Source organism: Gadus macrocephalus, chromosome 4 (assembly GCF_031168955.1).
Source record: "Gadus macrocephalus chromosome 4, ASM3116895v1".
Taxonomy (NCBI): Eukaryota; Metazoa; Chordata; class Actinopteri; order Gadiformes; family Gadidae; genus Gadus; species Gadus macrocephalus.
This window is the reverse complement of record NC_082385.1, coordinates 9,765,609-9,787,289: the sequence shown is the minus strand read 5'-3', so window position 1 is coordinate 9,787,289 and position 21,681 is coordinate 9,765,609. Positions and strand designations below refer to the sequence as shown.

At 46.8% G+C, this 21,681-nt stretch overlaps 1 protein-coding gene across 1 annotated transcript in view; it reads left to right on the top strand.

Moving 5' to 3' along the window:
• The window catches only part of LOC132454854 (matrix metalloproteinase-17-like), a 46,344-nt gene extending 24,695 nt beyond the window's left edge, over positions 1-21,649 (top strand). Inside the window, exons 4-9 of the mRNA XM_060048404.1 lie at positions 7,685-8,193; positions 9,246-9,348; positions 13,194-13,276; positions 14,297-14,449; positions 16,248-16,505; positions 19,896-21,649. Of these exons, the coding sequence (XP_059904387.1) occupies positions 7,685-8,193; positions 9,246-9,348; positions 13,194-13,276; positions 14,297-14,449; positions 16,248-16,505; positions 19,896-20,224 (1,435 nt within the window). The 3' untranslated portion in view covers positions 20,225-21,649. The remainder of the gene's footprint in view (positions 1-7,684; positions 8,194-9,245; positions 9,349-13,193; positions 13,277-14,296; positions 14,450-16,247; positions 16,506-19,895) is intronic.
• The last annotated feature ends 32 nt before the right edge of the window (positions 21,650-21,681 follow it).

Genomic DNA, 21,681 nt, shown 5'->3' with positions numbered 1-21,681 from the left:
CACTCTGCTCCTACAATTGATGACATGAATCATTCATTCTCCAGTCATCTTCCTCCTCTTCATCCTGGGTTCGCTTCCCTCTTTCTCCGCACTAAGCCGTTCATCTCTCTATCCATCTCTGTTAAAAAACAATCATGATCAAGAGTATGGTGTGAAAAGGGTCCGCGGGTAAGTGGGGGAGGCGGTGGGGGGCCTGGAAGGGAGGAAGTCTTTGAGGGAGGGTTTGACCATAACATCCCCCTGACAGACTTCCTAAGCAGTCTGAAGCATAACAAGTGTCAGGGGCAGCTAAAGTCAAAGCCTCAGAAGAGTCTGGAGACTGACTCCCTGCTCCCCAAAGGAGCGTGTGCTTTAAGTCGACAACGTCAACGCAAAAATAAATAAAAAAATTAAACCTCACATCACAGAACACCAAGATCAACAAAATGTCAGCGTGCGTCACTCTGACATCGCTATCTCAACTGACAATCGGTTCGGGGGTAAATTTGAATTTTTTGCTTTACTTTGAAACTTCAAATGCGTATTCCTGTCTTATCTCCCCTCATGTTCAATGACAGGAGGTTTTTTTGGTTAACTTTGAACACCCAGGGGCGCACACACGTACGAGCGCGTGGACACACTATTTGAACACTATTAATTACCCTGGGTTTGGGTCTAGTGGGAAAGTCTGTTGGTGTATGCAAGTGCAGGTGTTTTTTTTATCTGTGTGTGTGTGTCTGCGTGTGTGGTGTGCGCAAATGCTGTGTAGTGCGCATACGCGCGTGTGTGTGTGGTGCGCGTGTGAGCTACTGTCTGCATGTGTTTGTGTGTGCGTGCTTTCATATGTGCCTGTGTGTGTGTGTGTGTGTGTGTGTGTGTGTGTGTGTGTGTGTGTGTGTGTGTGTGTGTGTGTGTGTGTGTGTGTGTGTGTGTGTGTGTGTGTGTGTGTGTGTGTGTGTGTGTGTGTGTGTGTGTCTGTGTGCATCAGTGGGGCTCCTGGCCAGCCTGTGTCTGGGCCAGCAACGCCGCCCCCCCCCCCCCTCCTGTCAGGGCTGTGGAGCATATGCTACAGGACAGCCAGTCTGCTCCACTTAGACCCCCCACACACACACACACACAACAAAGACACCACACACACACACCATACACATCACACGCACACATACACACACTCACACACCAACCGGCCGGACAGGGGAGATGGAGAACTGTGTGTGTGGGTTTGTATGTGGGCCTGCCCGTGTGTGTGTGTGTGCGTTTGTCTATGCATGCGTGTGTGCATGCGTGCCTGTGTGTGTGTGTGTGTGTGTTTGTGTGTGTGTGTGTGTGTGTGTGTGTTTGGGCATGTGTCTATGCATGCGTGCATGTGTGCGTGCCTGTGTTTTTGTGTGTGTGTGTGCGTGTGTGCGTGTGTGTGTGTGTGTGTGGGTGTCTGAACAGCACAGCAGATGGGGCGGCGAGGGCCTTTGCTAAGGGGAGATAAATGAGCGGAGATGGTGTGAGGACCAGTGGGATGTAGGGGGGGGGGGGGGGGGGGGGTCGGGGGTCACTCCGAGACATGGCTGGAGAGGGACCTCTGGATGTCTTCAGAGTGCATTCCTCCTCGTGACATTATCCTCTCGTTCTGAGTTTGGCAGCCATACTTCTGATTTAACGAGACTTCCTGTGTGCTCGCAAGATAGGAAAGATGAAACAAATTTATAATGACTTAAAGTGTTTTTCAGATTTCACGCTGTAAGTAACATTCGAGAGTTCTGAGAAAAGGAACAGATAATAACAAGAAAAAGCAAGATGGACATGTTTCCCCGCAATTGAGAAGTGCATTTTGCGGGCCTTTGATTGACAGGCAAGATGGATTCCTCAAACCAATCAGAGAGGCGATGCTCGGGTTGGTCCGAAGTGAATGTAAATTGTCTCACACTCAAATCATAGCTCTTAAATTGTTCCTTCAGCACCTTTTTTTAATGTTTGTCATTGTCTTTTTATAGAATGGCACACATTTCTGATAGTGGTTGCACTTTACTTGCTATTTAATTAACGGACTGGAAATTTGAGTTGGTTCAGAGATGGGAGGTATATCCTCCTGTAAAATCTGTTTCTCTTGCCAGTTTCGCGCCTCTTAGAGTCCGTCAGAGAGAAGCGCAGAGGCAGAGGGGACAGGAGGAGGAGGTTGGATACCTCAGGTCCTGTCCCGTCTGCCACACACACACATCATTATCAGCGTCTTGTCCTGCCCTCAGCCACGCTGCGTGACCTCCCACGGTGGCCATGGAGGAACCAAATCCACACGTTGCTGTTTTGGCAAATTAAAAAACACAGAAGCATCTCCTGAGAATGCATGGAATGTGTTCGGTCAGCGATCGCTGATTGGTTGGGCTTCAGCAGGTGTTGCGTAGTGGTCTTAAGACGGATGCCCTTATCAAACCAGTTCGTATCTCACTAATTACGGGGGGGGTAATCCACCTTCCCCGTCCTAATCAAACACACAGGCAGAGGAACAGCTATATATAACTATGTTATAACTCGGGCCATGTGTGAGTGTTCTTCATAATAAAGAACACACACACACATAACCCCCCCCCACACACACACACACACACACACACACACACACACACACACACACACACACACACACACACACACACACACACACACACACACACACACACACACCTAAATGCACTTCACACACAGACACATACACAGACACATTACCTACCCCATCTCCCCAACCTGCACACACACACACACACACACACACACACACACACACACACACACACACACACACACACACACACACACACACACACACACACACACACACACACACACACACACACACACACACACACACACACACACTGTTCTACTCAAACAGAGCCATTGAGCCAAGCAGTTCCTCCCCTGCTGTCCGCTTGACAGCCAAAGCGTCCACCACTGGATTAAAGTGCAGCTGTGCGTGCAGCACTTCTGCCAAGATCCAGGTCGCGACTCAGCGACGCAGATCTGTGCAGAGCTGCCTGTGTTTATACTCCCCCACAAGCGCGCAGTATGGTGTTTCCGACCCCCAATTAGTAAGCGATACGCCGGATCAAGCTGATCAGATGCCAAAATTATCCAGAAATAAATCTAAGGAATGATTTTGAGGTTTTGTCCAGATAAAGCATTAAAATAGAAGAGCTTGAAAAAACTTGAAAATCCTCATGAAATGCCAAAGAACTTTCTGCCCTTGTTTGCTCATTTAAACATTGGCATATCTGTTGACAATTGTTGACACAGGCACGCTTATTCGAACTGTGTCAGTGGCAATAATGTAATATTATGTAATGATATATAAGCCTTTAATGGGCTAACATTCAGCTTTTTGTCGCTTCTGCATGAATCAAATCATGAATGATCAAATCACATTCCATCCTCAGTTTGCATTCCACACAGATCACCTTACCTTTCTTTTGAGTGAATGTGTCCCAGTATTACACCCTGAACACCATTTTGTGTTTCGGGCAAGAATTCTTGCTTGCTCCAAGAAAACCCACTCAAAGAACAAAAAAGGATTTTATTCTTTGAGACACACAAGCCTGCCCTGTAGCAGACACCATTACTAAGGCAGTAGTGAGACCAGCACCTTCTCTACTCGATATCCTAGATGTATAATGCATCCTCCATATTTCAGCGGCAGGGTGAACCAAGGTTAACAGCTCGAGGCGGTGTCATGTCAGCGGCAGATTGTTCTGAAACTGCAGCGTCAGGCGCCGGAGAACAGAATGATCCTCCTCTCTTATACACTATTTCCTAGTGTACCTCAAGGGACGCACCGATGGTTCTGTGTGTTCGCAAGACTAACACGCAGTTCAGTGTTCAGGCTAACATGGAGAAGGAATGAATCGTCCCGTATCACTGACATCTGTGTAAACAACGAGCTGTTCTATTTGTGTTGTGATGCTTCGGGTGAGCAGCGAGAGAGGAATTCTTATGTTTCGGGGATCCCAGTGTGGGATGTATCCCGGTAACAGCGTTAAACAGAACAGTTACAGGTTGGATCGAGATAAAGCAGCAATGTGATGACAGGTGCAGCCTCGCTATGGTTTAAACACGCAATCACGCCGCTCAAAACAACAGACTGGTCCGCCCGTTGTTATGGCCATTACTCTGTGATTCTATCTCCATATATCATTATCTCTCACACTCTCCCTCCTACTCTCTCTTGCTCTCTCCTTCACTCATATTTCTTGCTCTCTCCATTGCTTTAACTATTTACTACTGTCCTCTGTCTGTCTGTCTGTCTGTCTGTCTGTCTGTCTGTCTGTCTGTCTGTCTGTCTGTCTGTCTGTCTGTCTGTCTGTCTGTCTGTCTGTCTGTCTGTCTGTCTGTCTGTCTGTCTGTCTGTCTGTCTGTCTGTCTGTCTGTCTGTCTGTCTGTCTGTCTGTCTGTCTGTCTGTCTGTCTGTCTGTCTGTCTGTCTGTCTGTCTGTCTGTCTGTCTGTCTGTCTGTCTGTCTGTCTGTCTGTCTGTCTGTCTGTCTGTCTGTCTGTCTGTCTGTCTGTCTGTCTGTCTGTCTGTCTGTCTGTCTGTCTGTCTGTCTGTCTGTCTGTCTGTCTGTCTGTCTGTCTGTCTGTCTGTCTGTCTGTCTGTCTGTCTGTCTGTCTGTCTGTCTGTCTGTCTGTCTGTCTGTCTGTCTGTCTGTCTGTCTGTCTGTCTGTCTGTCTGTCTGTCTGTCTGTCTGTCTGTCTGTCTGTCTGTCTGTCTGTCTGTCTGTCTGTCTGTCTGTCTGTCTGTCTGTCTGTCTGTCTGTCTGTCTGTCTGTCTGTCTGTCTGTCTGTCTGTCTGTCTGTCTGTCTGTCTGTCTGTCTGTCTGTCTGTCTGTCTGTCTGTCTGTCTGTCTGTCTGTCTGTCTGTCTGTCTGTCTGTCTGTCTGTCTGTCTGTCTGTCTGTCTGTCTGTCTGTCTGTCTGTCTGTCTGTCTGTCTGTCTGTCTGTCTGTCTGTCTGTCTGTCTGTCTGTCTGTCTGTCTGTCTGTCTGTCTGTCTGTCTGTCTGTCTGTCTGTCTGTCTGTCTGTCTGTCTGTCTGTCTGTCTGTCTGTCTGTCTGTCTGTCTGTCTGTCTGTCTGTCTGTCTGTCTGTCTGTCTGTCTGTCTGTCTGTCTGTCTGTCTGTCTGTCTGTCTGTCTGTCTGTCTGTCTGTCTGTCTGTCTGTCTGTCTGTCTGTCTGTCTGTCTGTCTGTCTGTCTGTCTGTCTGTCTGTCTGTCTGTCTGTCTGTCTGTCTGTCTGTCTGTCTGTCTGTCTGTCTGTCTGTCTGTCTGTCTGTCTGTCTGTCTGTCTGTCTGTCTGTCTGTCTGTCTGTCTGTCTGTCTGTCTGTCTGTCTGTCTGTCTGTCTGTCTGTCTGTCTGTCTGTCTGTCTGTCTGTCTGTCTGTCTGTCTGTCTGTCTGTCTGTCTGTCTGTCTGTCTGTCTGTCTGTCTGTCTGTCTGTCTGTCTGTCTGTCTGTCTGTCTGTCTGTCTGTCTGTCTGTCTGTCTGTCTGTCTGTCTGTCTGTCTGTCTGTCTGTCTGTCTGTCTGTCTGTCTGTCTGTCTGTCTGTCTGTCTGTCTGTCTGTCTGTCTGTCTGTCTGTCTGTCTGTCTGTCTGTCTGTCTGTCTGTCTGTCTGTCTGTCTGTCTGTCTGTCTGTCTGTCTGTCTGTCTGTCTGTCTGTCTGTCTGTCTGTCTGTCTGTCTGTCTGTCTGTCTGTCTGTCTGTCTGTCTGTCTGTCTGTCTGTCTGTCTGTCTGTCTGTCTGTCTGTCTGTCTGTCTGTCTGTCTGTCTGTCTGTCTGTCTGTCTGTCTGTCTGTCTGTCTGTCTGTCTGTCTGTCTGTCTGTCTGTCTGTCTGTCTGTCTGTCTGTCTGTCTGTCTGTCTGTCTGTCTGTCTGTCTGTCTGTCTGTCTGTCTGTCTGTCTGTCTGTCTGTCTGTCTGTCTGTCTGTCTGTCTGTCTGTCTGTCTGTCTGTCTGTCTGTCTGTCTGTCTGTCTGTCTGTCTGTCTGTCTGTCTGTCTGTCTGTCTGTCTGTCTGTCTGTCTGTCTGTCTGTCTGTCTGTCTGTCTGTCTGTCTGTCTGTCTGTCTGTCTGTCTGTCTGTCTGTCTGTCTGTCTGTCTGTCTGTCTGTCTGTCTGTCTGTCTGTCTGTCTGTCTGTCTGTCTGTCTGTCTGTCTGTCTGTCTGTCTGTCTGTCTGTCTGTCTGTCTGTCTGTCTGTCTGTCTGTCTGTCTGTCTGTCTGTCTGTCTGTCTGTCTGTCTGTCTGTCTGTCTGTCTCTCTCTCTCAGATGTACCATATGATTGGCTCTGGCGTCCATCAAGGTCTTCGCCGGGTTGTTACTTTGATCAAAGGCAGGACGTTTTGCGAGCCAGAGAGGCCTGAGTGCTGGGTCTTTGCTATGAGGTTGTAAATAGCAAGGTGTGCTCGCTACCCTTCCCTCTGAGAGTCTCTCTGGCCTGACTTCCATGTGTAGACCACAGTGGCTAGAGTCACGTTCTCCTCGGTCTCCTTCGTTGAGCTCAAACACAGAAGTGTTTCCTAGCCAGGGGCCAAGCTAAAGGCTGACAAAAACTTAAGGCTCCAGCCCTAACCGCCAGGGAGACGCTTAGCTAGCTGACCTCAAAACAGCGAATGCTAGACTTCGTGTTTGACGTCTAAATCATCTCCTGGATTGGCTTGTTGTTTCCTGCTTCAAAGAGGCCGACGGTGTGATTCATGCAGGTTTGGTTTTTTTTCTTTATGAAATGCTAACGAAGTACCGCCTTGAAGTGTACTCACAGTCAGAAGCTTTGATTGGCAGCTTTGGGGCTCAGCCAACAGTACATCACACACGCTACCGACAACGTTCTTGTATAAAGCTACTTAGAATGAAGACATTCGCCGTGGGCTGTACATGGCAGTTCACACGACAGTACATACTTTATCTCTTCATAGTCTGTGTCCGCTAAAGACATCGATCCTTTGACCGTGCTTTGCTCGTTCGCAACGACCCCCTCTCCCCTGAGCATCCATCTAAGGCAGTGCACTTGTGGAAGAGAACTTTGGCGAGGTCGTAAGAACAAAATTATGCTGAGAAAACCAACACACACATCACTTGCCAATAGCTAACCTCGTTTTCTGCCCTTCTTGGACCTCAAAGCGCATCTACTGACTTGCCTCAGTAGATGAAAGCAATGCATGTGTGAATTCTTGCAATAACTTAACCTACTTGCATAAACTTATTATCTTAATACTTCATCTTTCTGGTGTGTATATCTATTATATTTAAGCACAGAACTACAGAGTGTGTCACACAAACACTTCACTGCACATCCTTTATGATGATTTGTATGTGACGAATAAAGACCTTTAAATCTTGAATCTTGTGTTTAATGTGACGGATAATCAAGGCCGGCGTGATTTGGAATTTGTTCGACAATCTGATTTTTCATTGGTCTTAACTGATGGAAAGTGTAGTGACAAAGCCAAAACCGCATTGATTATGAAATAAGTTTTGTCTGCAAAGAACTTCTTTGGTCTGCGCCCGCTGAAAGAAAATCTATTTCTTGTTGCTGCCACCATAATGATCTGCGTATGGATGGGAGCGAGGGAAACGGTTTAATTGGCTGAATGTTATAATCAAGCTTTATTGTCCTTGTTTCAGTATGAATTCACTCATTAATTCACACAGGTTTTTGGTGGTTGATTGAAAAAGTTTCCATTGTGCTGAATGCTTGTCTCTCTCTCTTCCTCCCCCTTTTCTCCCGCTCTTTCTCTCTCCTCTCTCTCCCCCTCTCTTTCTCTCTCCCTCTCTCCTCTCCCTCCCTCCCTCCCTCCCTCCCTCCTCTCCCCTCTCTCCTCCCACTCCCTCTCTCCTCCCTCTCTCCTCTCCCTCTTTCCTTTCTCTCTCCCCCTCTTTCTCTCTCCACTCCCTCCTCTCTCCTCTCTCAACCCCTCTTTCACTTTTCTCTCCTTTTCTTCTTTCTCTCTCCCTCCCTCTCTCTCCCTTCCCCTCCCCCTCTCCTCTCTCCCTCCCTCCCATCTCAGACTCCCATGGCATGGACCTGTTTGCGGTGGCGGTCCATGAGTTTGGCCACGCCATCGGGCTGGTCCACACCTCGGCCCTGGAGTCCATCATGAGGCCGTACTACCAGGGGCCTGTGGGAGACCCCCTGAAGTACCAGCTGCCCTACGAAGACAAGGTCCGCGTCTGGCAGCTCTACGGTAGGGCAATGGTGTGTGTGTGTGTGTGTGTGTGTGTGTGTGTGTGTGTGTGTATGTTTGTGTGTGTGTGTGTGTGTGATTCCAAGAAAAGTTAATGCATGAATAGAGGAAAGTAACAAGAGAGAGAGAGAGAGAGAGAGAGAGAGAGAGAGAGAGAGAGAGAGAGAGAGAGAGAGAGAGAGAGAGAGAGAGAGAGAGAGAGAGAGAGAGAGAGAGAGAGAGAGAGAGAGAGAGAGAGAGAGAGAGGCTTTATAGCGCTGGCAAGGTCGATGCAGCTTCCTGGTGATTGGCTGAATTTAATGGAGTTTAATTGTTTTCCATTCAATTGAGCGATTCACCGACATTCAGAGGCACTTTGGAGAAGACAAGATGTACAATACATTTTATTATACATGTTCCAAACCAGAGTTCAGTGAAAGACTCAAAGAAAGTGGAGCACTGACCACACAACGTGGTGACTGGACGCCGGCTCAGTCCCCTGCCGACCTCACCCCAGTTAACCCCAGCCGAGCGAGAGAGAGATGAGGTTGAATGAGGAAGAGTCCCCCCGGTGGACATCCATAGAACTCACTGTCCCCGCAATACATGATGCACAATACATGAGACATGATAGGGTACAGCAGAGCAGATCCAGACTGAAGAAGAGTAAACATGGATGGAGGGGGACTGTGGATGATAACTACTGGTGTTGATCCGGTTCTCCAGGGGTCTCTCCTCACCACGGAACGTCTGGAACGGGGGGCTTCTAATGTGCGTTCCTGTAGAGCGAGAGCTTTGGAGGTAGCAAGATAGGGTTCAGTACCATGAGTTTAGTGCCGATAGAGAGTCTACCGTTGTACAAAAAAAAATCATTATGTTTGTTCTCCTTGTCTTTGCTGTTCTTCTTCTAATTGTGTTTGTATTAGGATACGGAAATTGTGTTTTAGTAAACCGAAAATCTCTTTTTTCTGATTGGACGTTGGGATTCTAACATGTCATTGGTCAAAACCAAAGTGATGCGGGTGCTACTGATCACAAGTGTGTGCGTGACTTGTCCTCCTGGCTGCTTTCAGGGGTCCGGGACTCCGTCTCACACACCAAGCGACCGGGAATCCCCTCCCACACCGAGGAACCCCCCGTCCTGCTGGACCTCCCAGACAACAGGTCCACCATCCTGTGAGTACACAAACACACACATATGCACACGCACGCACACATATGCATATGCACATACAAACACACGCGCATGCACACACACATGCATGCACACTCACCCATGCATGCACACTGTACTGTCAGTAGAACGTTAAAACACATGCACACACGCACAACCCCACACACCCCCACACACACACACACACACACACACACACACACACACACACACACCAACACAACCAAATAATTACACACACAAACACACACTATTATCCATCAAACATTAAAACATTAAACACACACACGCTACCATCAGTCAAACATAATAACACAGACAGAGAGACCCAGGCACACTGTCCTGCCAATGAAACAGTAAAACAGTAAAACACAAACCTGTCCTCAACAGTCAGACCCTAAAGCAGCTCAGCTATTGTCTTAGGACCTCCCTATAGCTCCACCGCTCCTCCTGAAAGAAGCCGTGGAGCTATAGCTGGTTTTCGTGTCTCACCTCAACCCCTCTCGCACATCAATGGCGAAGACACATTGAAGACACAACATCCCACTACGCGGTGTGGCCCTATCAGGCTTCCAAGGATTAAACAGAATTACATGCCCGGGTCTGGGCGTCGCAAAAACAAGCTGCAAGTGGAAGCCCGGTGCTCAGGCACTCCTCCTCCCCGCGGGAACAGCGGAGAGCGGCAGACGCTGTCCGGTTCCACTGTGGCGTGAGCCGGCAGGCATTTCTGAGCCGCGCTTTAGGAGCCCTTGACTGTAAAAAAATAAATAAAAGAATAAATAATGTTAACGATAGAAATGCACGAATTTGACTAAGGGTTTGATCAGTGGTGTCTGGGACGCAATAAGACGTCACAAGAGAAAGAAGAAACGGTGGTTCACAGAAAGGTCCTGTGGCCGCTGGAACGGGTCGGATACAGTCACGACCGCCCGCCCTCGCCCCATCGCGACCGAACAGTTCCCCCGTCACACGGCCACGTGCGAGACCTCCGTCCGACGCACAAACAGGCGGTAATGACGACGGAGATTTGAACGGAAAACCGTGTGCCCCGGTCAATGGGGAGCATTCATGCCACGGATCGCCGGCCACGTAAAAGGGCAAGTGACTAACAAAGCCGCCGCTGCTGTGTGTGATCTAGCGTCTCAAATCCCACTCAGATGCACTAGCGTCTGTTCTGTGAACAAGGCACACACACACACACACACACATACACACTTATACACAAACACACACACACACACACACACACATACACACTTATACACATAAACGCACACACACACACACATATTACACACCTATACAAACACGTACACACAGATACACACACACACAAGAACACGCACACACGAACAAACACACACACACACACACACACACACACACACACACACACACACACACACACACACACACACACATACCCACACACAAACAAAAATACACTGAATCAGTGTGGTTCATCATGTATGAGTCAGCCCCTTATGTATCATTTGTCCCTGTTTAGTCACTATCTGTTTTAATCATGTGATGTCCATCAGGAGTGGCGTGTGTGTGTGTGTGTGTGTGTGTGTGTGTGTGTGTGTGTGTGTGTGTGTGTGTGTGTGTGTGTGTGTGTGTGTGTGTGTGTGTGTGTGTGTGTGTGTGTGTGTGTGTGTGTGTGTGTGTGTGGCATTCTTGTGTGTGTGTGTGTGTGTATGTGTGTGTGCAGCATTCTGGTGTGTGTGTGTGTGTGTGTGCGGCATTCTCGTGTGTGTGTGTGTGTGTGTGTGTGTGTGTGTGTGTGTGTGTGTGTGTGTGTGTGTGTGTGTGCGTGCGTGCGGCATTCTCGTGTGTGTGTGTGTGCACATATGTATGTGTGGTGTGGGGCTAAGGTGGACAGTGGCTTAGTGTTAATGGGCTGTGGACTGGGGTCTTTGTCCCTCACAGCAGTGGTCCTGTGTGTGGTGGTGCTCCCGGCCCACACCCAGCAAGCTAGAAGCATTAGCATGCAGCCGGCGTATGGGGTGGGGCTGGTGGGGCTGGTGGGGTTGGTGGGGTTGGTGGGGTTGGAGGGGGCAGGGGGAGAGTGGTAGAAGGGAGGACGGATGAATACGCTGGAGAGATGCTTAACTGCTGAGGCAGAGATGCAGTCTAGTGGACACACACTCAGACACACCAACAAACAGACACACATGTGCAGTGTGTCTGTTTGACACACACACACACACACACACACACACACACACACACACACACACACACACACACACACACACACACACACACACACACACACACACACACACACACACACACACACACACACACACACACACACACACACACACACACACACACACACACACACACACACATACATACATACATACATACATACATACATACATACATACATACATACATACATACATACATACATACATACATACATTAGGGATGTGTCGGTCGCGACTGATTCGTTACAACGAACGAATCCCGAACGTGAACGACAAGAACTGGTTCCCCAAAACAAGAAGAACTGGTTCTTTGATTCTTTTTTTTTAACATAAACCAAACATATGGTCACGTAAATAAAATATACGAACGAACAGAGCTCCGTCTCCCCGCGACTTATATTGATTGAGTCTACAACTTTCTCAAAGATTCAGCCAATGAGAGGTAGCAATGGTGTTGGAATGGCACCTGGGTAAACCAATGACAAGGCGGTGCCGTCGAATATGCGCGCTTTCTCTGTCTGACGTATCTTGGGTCATACCATTCGACGTGGGGCCACTCATATATCCCCCTACATTTTTTCGAAAATAGACTTGACCTCCAGCTGTTTATTGGATAAACGCATTTCCCAATCCCAGGAGTCTTTGCTCCATTCTACGTCAATTTAAGAACAAACAAAGAAATTAAACTGCAGTTCGTATTTTTTATTTATGACCATGCAAGTTCTGTAATGCCTGAACAATGAAGAATTAAATGTAAAGTAAAATAAAATTATAAATGTAAAACCATGAATGAAATATAGAGAGTAAGCAAGTGGTATAAATATTGGTGGGACGTTCAATATACTATATAGCAGGCATCTCCAAACGGCGGACTGCGGTCTTGGCGGTCTTGACGGTCCTGTCCGGACCAATTATAAGAATTTTTTTTTAATTTAAATTTTTTTTAAGATGTAATCTGACGTAACGAACGAATCAAAACGACCGAATCAAATAAACGAATCGTTATAGTGAACTGAACTGAAAGAACTAGTTCCCGGAAAATAATCATTTTGCCCATCCCTAACATACATACATACATACACTCTCATATACAGTACATGCACACACTCATGTTCAGTGTATATACACACACACACACACACACACACACACACACACACACACACACACACACACACACACACACACACACACACACACACACACACACACACACAAGAACACACATGTAAAACAACTGTTCTGTAAGAGTTTTTGTATACTGGAAGGTATCTAAATAATCTCTCTCTCTCTCTGTCTCTCTGTCTCACTCTGTGTCTCTCTCTCTCTGTCTCTCTCTCTGTCTCTGTCTCTCTCTCTGTGTCTCACTCTCTGTCTCTCTCTGTCTCTCTCTCTCTCTCTGTATCTCACTCTGTGTCTCTCTGTGTCTCTGCCTCTCTGTCTCACTCTGTCTCTCTCTCTCTCTCCGTCTCTGTCTCACTCTGTGTCTCACTCTGTGTCTCTCTCTGTGTCTGTCTCTCTCTCTCACTCTGTGACTCTCTCTGTCTCTCTCACTCTCTCTGTGTCTCACTCTGTGTCTCTCTCTGTCTCTCTCTCTCTCTGTGTCTCACTCTGTGTCTCTCTCTCAGGTTGGGGCGAGACACCCCAGACAGATGTACGAGCCACTTTGATGCCGTGGCCCAGATCCGAGGAGAAGCCTTCTTTTTCAAAGGTACACAAGCCCCACAGGGAGGACGAGATCCAGAGACGGAGGGAGAAGGAGAGGGATCGACCAAAATAGATAACATAAGGGCTGAAAAGGGAGGGTGGGAGAGGGAAGTGAAACTGCAGAATCTGTGACAAGGAAAAATGTCCGCCTTTAATAATGACTGCTGATATCAAGATGACTATATTATTATCCGTCCCTGCTCTGGTGTGCGGGCATGCGCACCGCCGACTCCAGGCACTAATTAAAAAGCTATCCTAATTGCACATGGGAAGGGGAAAAAACTCCACAGCAAGAAAATCTCTGATCCTCACCACCGTTTCATACAATCTGTCCTGAGCCGCTGATAAAGTGAACACACGGGCAGAACTTCAAGGATGACCTGTCATGCCGCTGTCATCGGCTGGATCTGGGCTCTGCCTCTCATGTTGGAGGGTAATTGGATCTGTCGGACCACCGTGGGTAGATAGACTTTACGGAAAACCGGCCTGGCAGAATTAATTTGTCTTAAGTCTGCGATAACGTTTAGTGGAAATGAGAGTTAGGAGAATCCCAGTTCCTGATGGCCATGAATCTCTTGACGAAAATGCAATGTGAAAGCACGAAATAACCTTGTATAGAATCACTGGGACTTTATTATGTGTCATGTCATGTAATTGCTTTATAAATATCTATACAACTGACACTTTGGGTTCCATAGCAGCAAGTGCGAGGGGGATGGTCAAACGTACGATGGTCAAAAACAACTTCACGATCGCTCCGACTAGGCTGAGGAACCAATAGAAAAATACAACCGTGGAAAAGTGTTTTTAACAAGAAGTAGCAGACTTAATGACAGAGAATTTACCCTGTTTAACGTCAAACATGTTAGTGAAAAATGACACACGTTGACCCGAACTGAACTGTGTTGAACCTGAGCTGATATGGTGATTTTTGGGTTTACTAAAACTTAATAGAAGCAAATAGTTGGTTACCTATATTAAATAAAGGTCACCATGGTAATCCGTCATCGTCTGTGTATCCCAGGGAAATTCTTCTGGAGGCTGACCCGGGAAAGGCACCTGGTGTCCCTGCATCCCGCCCAGATCCAGCGCTTCTGGAGGGGTCTGCCTGCCAACCTAGACGGCCTGGACGCTGTCTACGAGAGACCCGGGGACCACAAGATCGTCTTCTTAAAAGGTACACACACACACACACACACACACACACACACACACACACACAACCACACTCTGATGTCCAGGGGGGAAGAGTACAGAACCATCATACTGTACTAGAAGTACTGTTCCTGAGATGAGATTGTACTCAAGTAGAAGTACTGTTCCTTTGATGAGATTGTACTCATGTAGAGGTACTGCTAGATTCAATTGTACTCATTGTACACACTACTTTGAGTAGAGAAAATAATTAATCACTGTTAACAAAGGATTATTGCATTACTCTTTGAAGCCTACAAAACAAATTAAATATTAGTAATAAAAAATATATACTATTCTTATTCGCTATGCTTATTGAATACTGTTAACATACGATGGCCAAGCTCATCTTTAAGCTTTTATTGGCTTGATGTTTACACAGCACATCACAGTCGTGTTGCTAGACTGTTAGACTTTTACTGTCTATTAATAAAGCCTCGTTTATATTCTAAATGATGGCTTAACAGTATCTGTGTTGATTAGATTAGATGAGGCAGGCATTTAATGGTTTGTGTCCTGGTCGCTGCATTAGCGACCCCTACTGGTTAGTCAGGTTGCCTGCACCCTCCCCCAGTATATGCATACTGGGCCTCAGTAATAAAAGAGGTTGAGGAACCCTGCTCTGAATGGCTAATTATATTATAACAAGGGCATTTCTTTTTATTTTGTGTCATTGAGCAGATAGATATGTGGAGAAGAAAACCGCAACTGTTGATATACTCTGTAAGGGAGACTGAAACCCACAATTAACTGAGACTTGGCACATCTTGCCGATGACACGATAACAGCCATAAGCCCTTAATTATAAGAAGATTCACTGCCAATTAGATCCCAGTGCTCTATTTCTGTTGATGTGTTGGAGTATTTCTAATTATTGTGGCAGTGATGTCTAGCATATGTTCATCATGATAATTTCATATGCCGAGATATATAAGAGTTACGCAGCTTGCTCACTGCATCCATCCATCAACGGATGACGGAAGGCGTGGCTGACGGATGGGGGAGTAGTCTTTGCAGAGGCATCCGTCAGCCCAACCCGAGTAGTGTCACAGTGCATACATTTGCATACGCGATCTGATTGGATGGCGGATCCGTCGCTGTCTGAAAAGTTGAAAAATTTTCAACTTCTTGACGGAGCCGACGGTTCCAACGGAACGGATGGATCCACAATGCATTGTGGCTCCGCTCCATTCAAAGTCAATGAGATCCGTCAACGGACGGATGCAGTGGGCAAGGGGTGTTAATGCAAAAAACAAGATATGAGATAAAAGAAGATGATAAAAACCTTAATTTGTTTCTGCAACCCATTGATGGAGACGTTTGACTGACAGTTCCCAGTCCGGCCCCTATCCCCTACAGGTCTGAAGTACTGAGTCTTTAATCTCATTGTCAGAGACAGACATCTGACACTTCCCTGTCCCACATCCTCCCCTCCAGGTCTGAAGTACTGGGTCTTTAATCTCATTGGGTGGAGTCATTAGACTGACACTTCCCCTGTCCCGCCCATTGCCCCTCCCCTCCAGGTCTGAAGTACTGGGTGTTTAATCTCATTGGGTGGAGTCATTTGACTGACACTTCCCCTGTCCCGCCCATTGCCCCTCCCCTCCAGGTCTGAAGTACTGGGTCTTTAATCTCATTGGGTGGAGACGTTTGACTGACACTTCCCCTGTCCCGCCCATTGCCCCTCCCCTCCAGGTCTGAAGTACTGGGTCTTTAATCTCATTGGGTGGAGTCATTTGACTGACACTTCCCCTGTCCCGCCCATTGCCCCTCCCCTCCAGGTCTGAAGTACTGGGTCTTTAAAGACAACAACGTGGAGGAAGGATACCCTCGACCAATCAGTGACTTCGGCCTGCCCATGGACGGCGTGGACGCCGCCTTCGTCTGGCCGCACAACGACAAGACATATTTCTTCCAGGGCGTCCACTACTGGCGCTACGACGACCACCTGAGACGCATGGACCCGGGGTACCCCAAAGACGCCTCGCTCTGGAAGGGGCTGCCCCCAAACCTGGACGACGCCATGAGGTGGTCTGATGGTGAGGGGGGCTTCTGTGCATGGTCAACACACACACACAGAGGGAGGGAGGGAGGGAGGGAGGGAGGGAGGGAGAGAGAGGGGGAGAGAGAGAGAGAGAGAGAGAGAGAGAGAGAGAGAGAGAGAGAGAGAGAGAGAGAGAGAGAGAGAGAGAGAGAGAGAGAGAGAGAGAGAGAGAGAGAGAGAGAGACTTTATAGCGCTGGCAAGGTCGATGCAGCTTCCTGGTGATTTAATTAGCTGAATTGAATGGAGTTTAATTGTTTTCCATTCAAATGAGTGATTCACCGACATTCAGAGGCACTTTGGAGAAGACAAGATGTACAATACATTTTATTATACATGTTCCAAACCAGAGTTCAGTGAAAGACTCAAAGAAAGTGGAGCACTGACCACACAACGTGGTGACTGGACGCCGGCTCAGTCCCCTGCCGACCTCACCCCAGTTAACCCCAGCCGAGCGAGAGAGAGATGAGGTTGAATGAGGAAGAGCCCCCCCGGTGGACATCCATAGAACTCACCGTCCCCGCAATACATGATGCACAATACATGAGACATGATAGGGTACAGCAGAGCAGATCCAGACTGAAGAAGAGTAAACATGGATGGAGGGGGACTGTGGATGATAACTACTGGTGTTGATCCGGTTCTCCAGGGGTCTCTCTTCATCACGGATCGTCTGGAACGGGGGGCTTCTAATGTGCTTGAGAGAGAGAGAGAGATTTATCCCTCTTTATGTACTTCTAGAGATTTAAAAGTCAGAAGATAAAATGTCTGCTCCTTCCCCTCCCAATGTTTCTCGTCCATTGAGAAGTTTTGCAATCCATGCACTTGTGTTTGAAAGGCAAGATGGATTTTCTGAAATAGAAAATCACAGAAAATATGTGCTGATTGTTCAGTAATTAACCGGGAGCTCTTAAAGAAGGAGGCGCAGTCAACTCTAAACGGATATTCTCCCAGCGTACTTCACTCACTACTACCTGATTGAGGGCTAGGCCATTTCTTACTTATTAACTCAAATGATGTCTCTTTTTATCGTAACTACAGGTACTGTTAAACAGGAAGTCTCATTGAGATCAAGGTCAATTTTTCCAGAGATATCTGTATTCCTATAAACATATTTAAAGAAATTGGACACGAGAAACACCAATATAAATTCATACATACTGTATGTATACATTGCAAGAATGTTTACTCCTGGATAGTGGATCAAGTGCCATGCCCCCCCCCCCCCCCCCCCCCCCCCCAAACACACACACACACACACACACACACACACACACACACACACACACACACACACACTGTTAAGTGCTTTGGGATTCTTGAAAAGCGTGATATAAATGCAATGAATTATTAAGTACGAAGAAGTGTAAACAATCTTATTTAAAGTATTGCCCGTACGACCCAACCTAATTTGGTATTCAGTCACTCGTAACTCAAGGGAGATGACTCATAACATCAACAAAATCATATTGGTGCTGGTCCACATTTGGATTTCATGACCTGCTATTAAATTATGGCACAGTAGTCTAGAGGGGTTAGGGTGGATTCAGCTTACATGGTGTGGGTTCGAAGCCCAGTATGCCTGTATCCATTTTTTTGCCTCATGAATCACACGTAGTTAAAATAATCTATAAAAAATGTATTAATATTACAAAGAACTAAAGGAACTAGTCATATACATATTTATATCCGTAACAATGATAAGAAAAATATAGTTTGGACTTGTGAAACAATTTTCTGTGTGTGTGTGTACGTCGGACTTGTGACACAATTTTTTATTTAATTTCGTTCACTGTCGTCTTAACATATTATTATCCTGTCTCGGGTAACTGAAAAGTGTTTTCATGCAGGTCCCAAAACAAGCTAATGATGCAAGCGGTGCTTGTCACTAAAGGAACGCCCTGCCTAGCCCGAAGTCATCCTGAATTTCTATTGAGTTTCACTTCATAATCAGTCCGAGTTTTCATCTGATGCGTTTCTCAAAGACAGAGGGGTGTTGGGTCCACCGAAAACAATCACAGAGCAGATAACATGTCATTCTCTGCTCCCTCTGTTGTTGAATTTTACTAAATGGCTTCAATAGATAAAATATAGTCTGTTGTTTTCTGTTGCTCGCTACGGTAACACAGATTCCATCTCTTTTAAGTTGCCTACAAGATGCTGATTGGCTTGGTTACGATTCAAGCCAATCAAGTGTCAACCAACACCAGACTCTGAATTTTTTAGTGCCGGGATTCAGGGGAAGGTAACTGCCAATCCCAGGCCAGACCCTTTTTGGAGCTCTGTACTTCTCTTCTACCCTCTGTTATTTTGGGTCTTCTAAAAACAAGTGTGTAGAAGCTCCTTACCTTTACCCTAGGTGTGCTGAATCTGAGGTGCGCGTGTGTGCGTGTGCGTGTGCGTGTGTGTGTGTGTGTGTGTGTGTGTGTGTGTGTGTGTGTGTGTGTGTGTGTGTGTGTGTGTGTGTGTGTGTGTGTGTGTGTGTGTGTGTGTGTGTGTGTGTGTGTGTGTGTGTGTGTGTGAATGTGGAGTGGGAGGAGAGGGGCTCAAGAAACAGCAGTACATAAAGAATATTTTTCTTTGAAGTAAATTGTAGGAACCACAGGGATACGTCTGTGCATGCGCACACACACAGACACACAAGGCAGTGGGCCACATCAATGGCTGTTGTGTGTGTGAACAGGGGGACAATGAAAGATTTAGAAATCTGAAAGATTAAGGATAAGATCAGAGAACATAACATCATCATCTGGTCAAAGAGATCATTCAGAATGGCATGTACAGAACCAAATAATGCCCCAAATAAAGACTCAAAATGTATCTGTGTTATACAGGAGGCTTTTTAATATTCAATGTGCGTCGATGGTCACTACCTCTGCATTCGTGAAGGCTGAATTTGAGAGTGCAAGAATGTATAACTTTATTTTGCTGCTTCCGTTTACAATCTCTAATACTCACTGGCCCTGATCATTTGTGTTCCCTGTGAATATTTCTACAAACCACGATTAGAAAAAACATTTTGAGGTCACGTTGCACACACAGATGTTTACTCCATCTTAACCTTCAGAGAATAAGTACCGGAAACGTCCAGACTTGTGCTGTGCCAACCTTCTTTCACTATTCCTTGATTCTCAGCCCATGCAATTCTAGGATCCAACATCCAACAGTTCATCGGCCGCTACCTCGCCGCCCCTGCGCGTGGAAATCTGTAACCCGCGTATTTGCAGCTTGAACACATGAAGCGGTGGTCTCTCCCGAACCGGCCCAACATCGGAACATGCCGAGAGCGTTGTGCAAGAGCGTTTGGAAGCGTTTGAGACATGTATCTTGTTGTGACATCTTATACCCTGACCCCCTGGCGGCTCTCTGTGCTCTCTTCCGGTCCAGGCTCCTCCTACTTCTTCAAAGGGAAAGAGTACTGGCGCGTGCTGGCCAGCGACATGGAGGTGGAGGCGGGGTTCCCGCGGCTCATCGCCAAGGACTGGCTGCTCTGCACCGAGATGCAGTCGGACTCCCCCAACGCCGACGGCAAGGGCGCCGCGGATGGCGGCGGCGTTCGGCAGCTCCCCGACCACGCAGAGAACGGCTACGAGGTGTGCTCCTGCACCTCCGACATGGCCTCCCCGCCGGGGGTCCGCTCCTCCCCTTCTCTCACCCTCTGGCTCCTCCCACCCCTTTGGACACTCCTGTTGGCCCTCGGTGCCCCGCCGCTATGATGGAGGAGGAGGAGCTGAAGGGAGTTGAACTGAAACGAGGTGGTCTTGCGGCCGAGTCGGCGAGACGAAAGGACAGGACCAGAGCCTGATTGGGTGGAGAGCCAGGGGACAGGTCATTTTTGAACCAACTAGACCGTTTGTTTTTTTTGACAGTTGTTCTCGGTTCCTCAAATTTTGTTTTTCTTTTTTATCTGTCATGGACATCGTCATGTATTTTCTCTTAACAGTAAAATAGGGGAAACTGTTATTTCAGAGGGAGCACTTGTCTCTTTTCATCATATCTTTTTGCAGTTAATCACAAACGTGATGAGGCGTCTTACTTGTTCTAGAGCTTGTTGGCAATAATGCAGTGTTCCAAGGGCGTGAACAGCAGTAATGATCTTCATGTCAAGTTAACGTCAACATCTTAGCCATTTTCTTTATTACTTTTTTTAAGACATTTTATCCAAAGCAAATTGCATTTGCTTTGAGTACAGTGTATAAGGGAGCAGGTTAGGGGCTGGATGACTTGCCAAAGGAGGCTAACAGTAAGGCTACGAGATTCAGGGATAGACCAAAGCCAAGATACATTTTTGGAGATGCTAGCTAGTTGGTAAATAGAAGGTTAAGTAATGCACAGGTTCATATACAGTAAGTAGCTAGTTAGCACGTAGCAAAGACAGATGTAAGGCACGCTGGGATGGTAAAAAACACACAAAAACTGTCTTCAGATATGCACCGATGTAGATAAATTAAAGGCAAGGCAAACCATGGCTCCATGCTGTTTATTTTTGGCCATTCCCGATAATTCCAACAAGTGCTTTAATATAATGCTTCTACAATGTAATGCCAGAACTAGCCAGGTGGTCATTCTACTTGATTATAGCCAGTTTGCATACTTGGACTCCCCAAGACGCGGGCTAGAAGTGCATAGAGGGGGCTAAAATGGTGGACAGTAGACTCCCCTTTGAGTTAGAACTGTGCTTCAAAGAGGTCTTTTGGGCTCATGTTTTTTGGCAGCATTGGATAGGTTTTGGTTCTGTTGTATTTTTTTTTTTGGTGTAATAAATACGGATTGTGATGATATTGTTTTTGAAAAATCGAGTTAGCGATTATTTCATGATGTTCAGACCAACATGCACATTAACCACCACTGGACCCTCCTCTTCATCACTTCCAAGATTCCCTCCTCCCCCATGGCTAAAGGATGACGAAGAGGGCTGTCTGATGTCTTATAAACCTCCGAACTCTTCAGCTGGGTTGATTTGATGGCTTTGTTCCTACTGTTAAGATATATTTACATACAATTTAAATATAGACATTGATATATTTGAAACGAGAAGTCAAGTGTCTGTTGGAAACAACAACTGAGATATATAGATTTTGAGATGTTTTCTAATGTCAAATATTTTTGTAAAAAAAAGAAAAATAAAGTACTAACTTAAATTCACAAGTTCATACAAGCATTTATTTTAGAA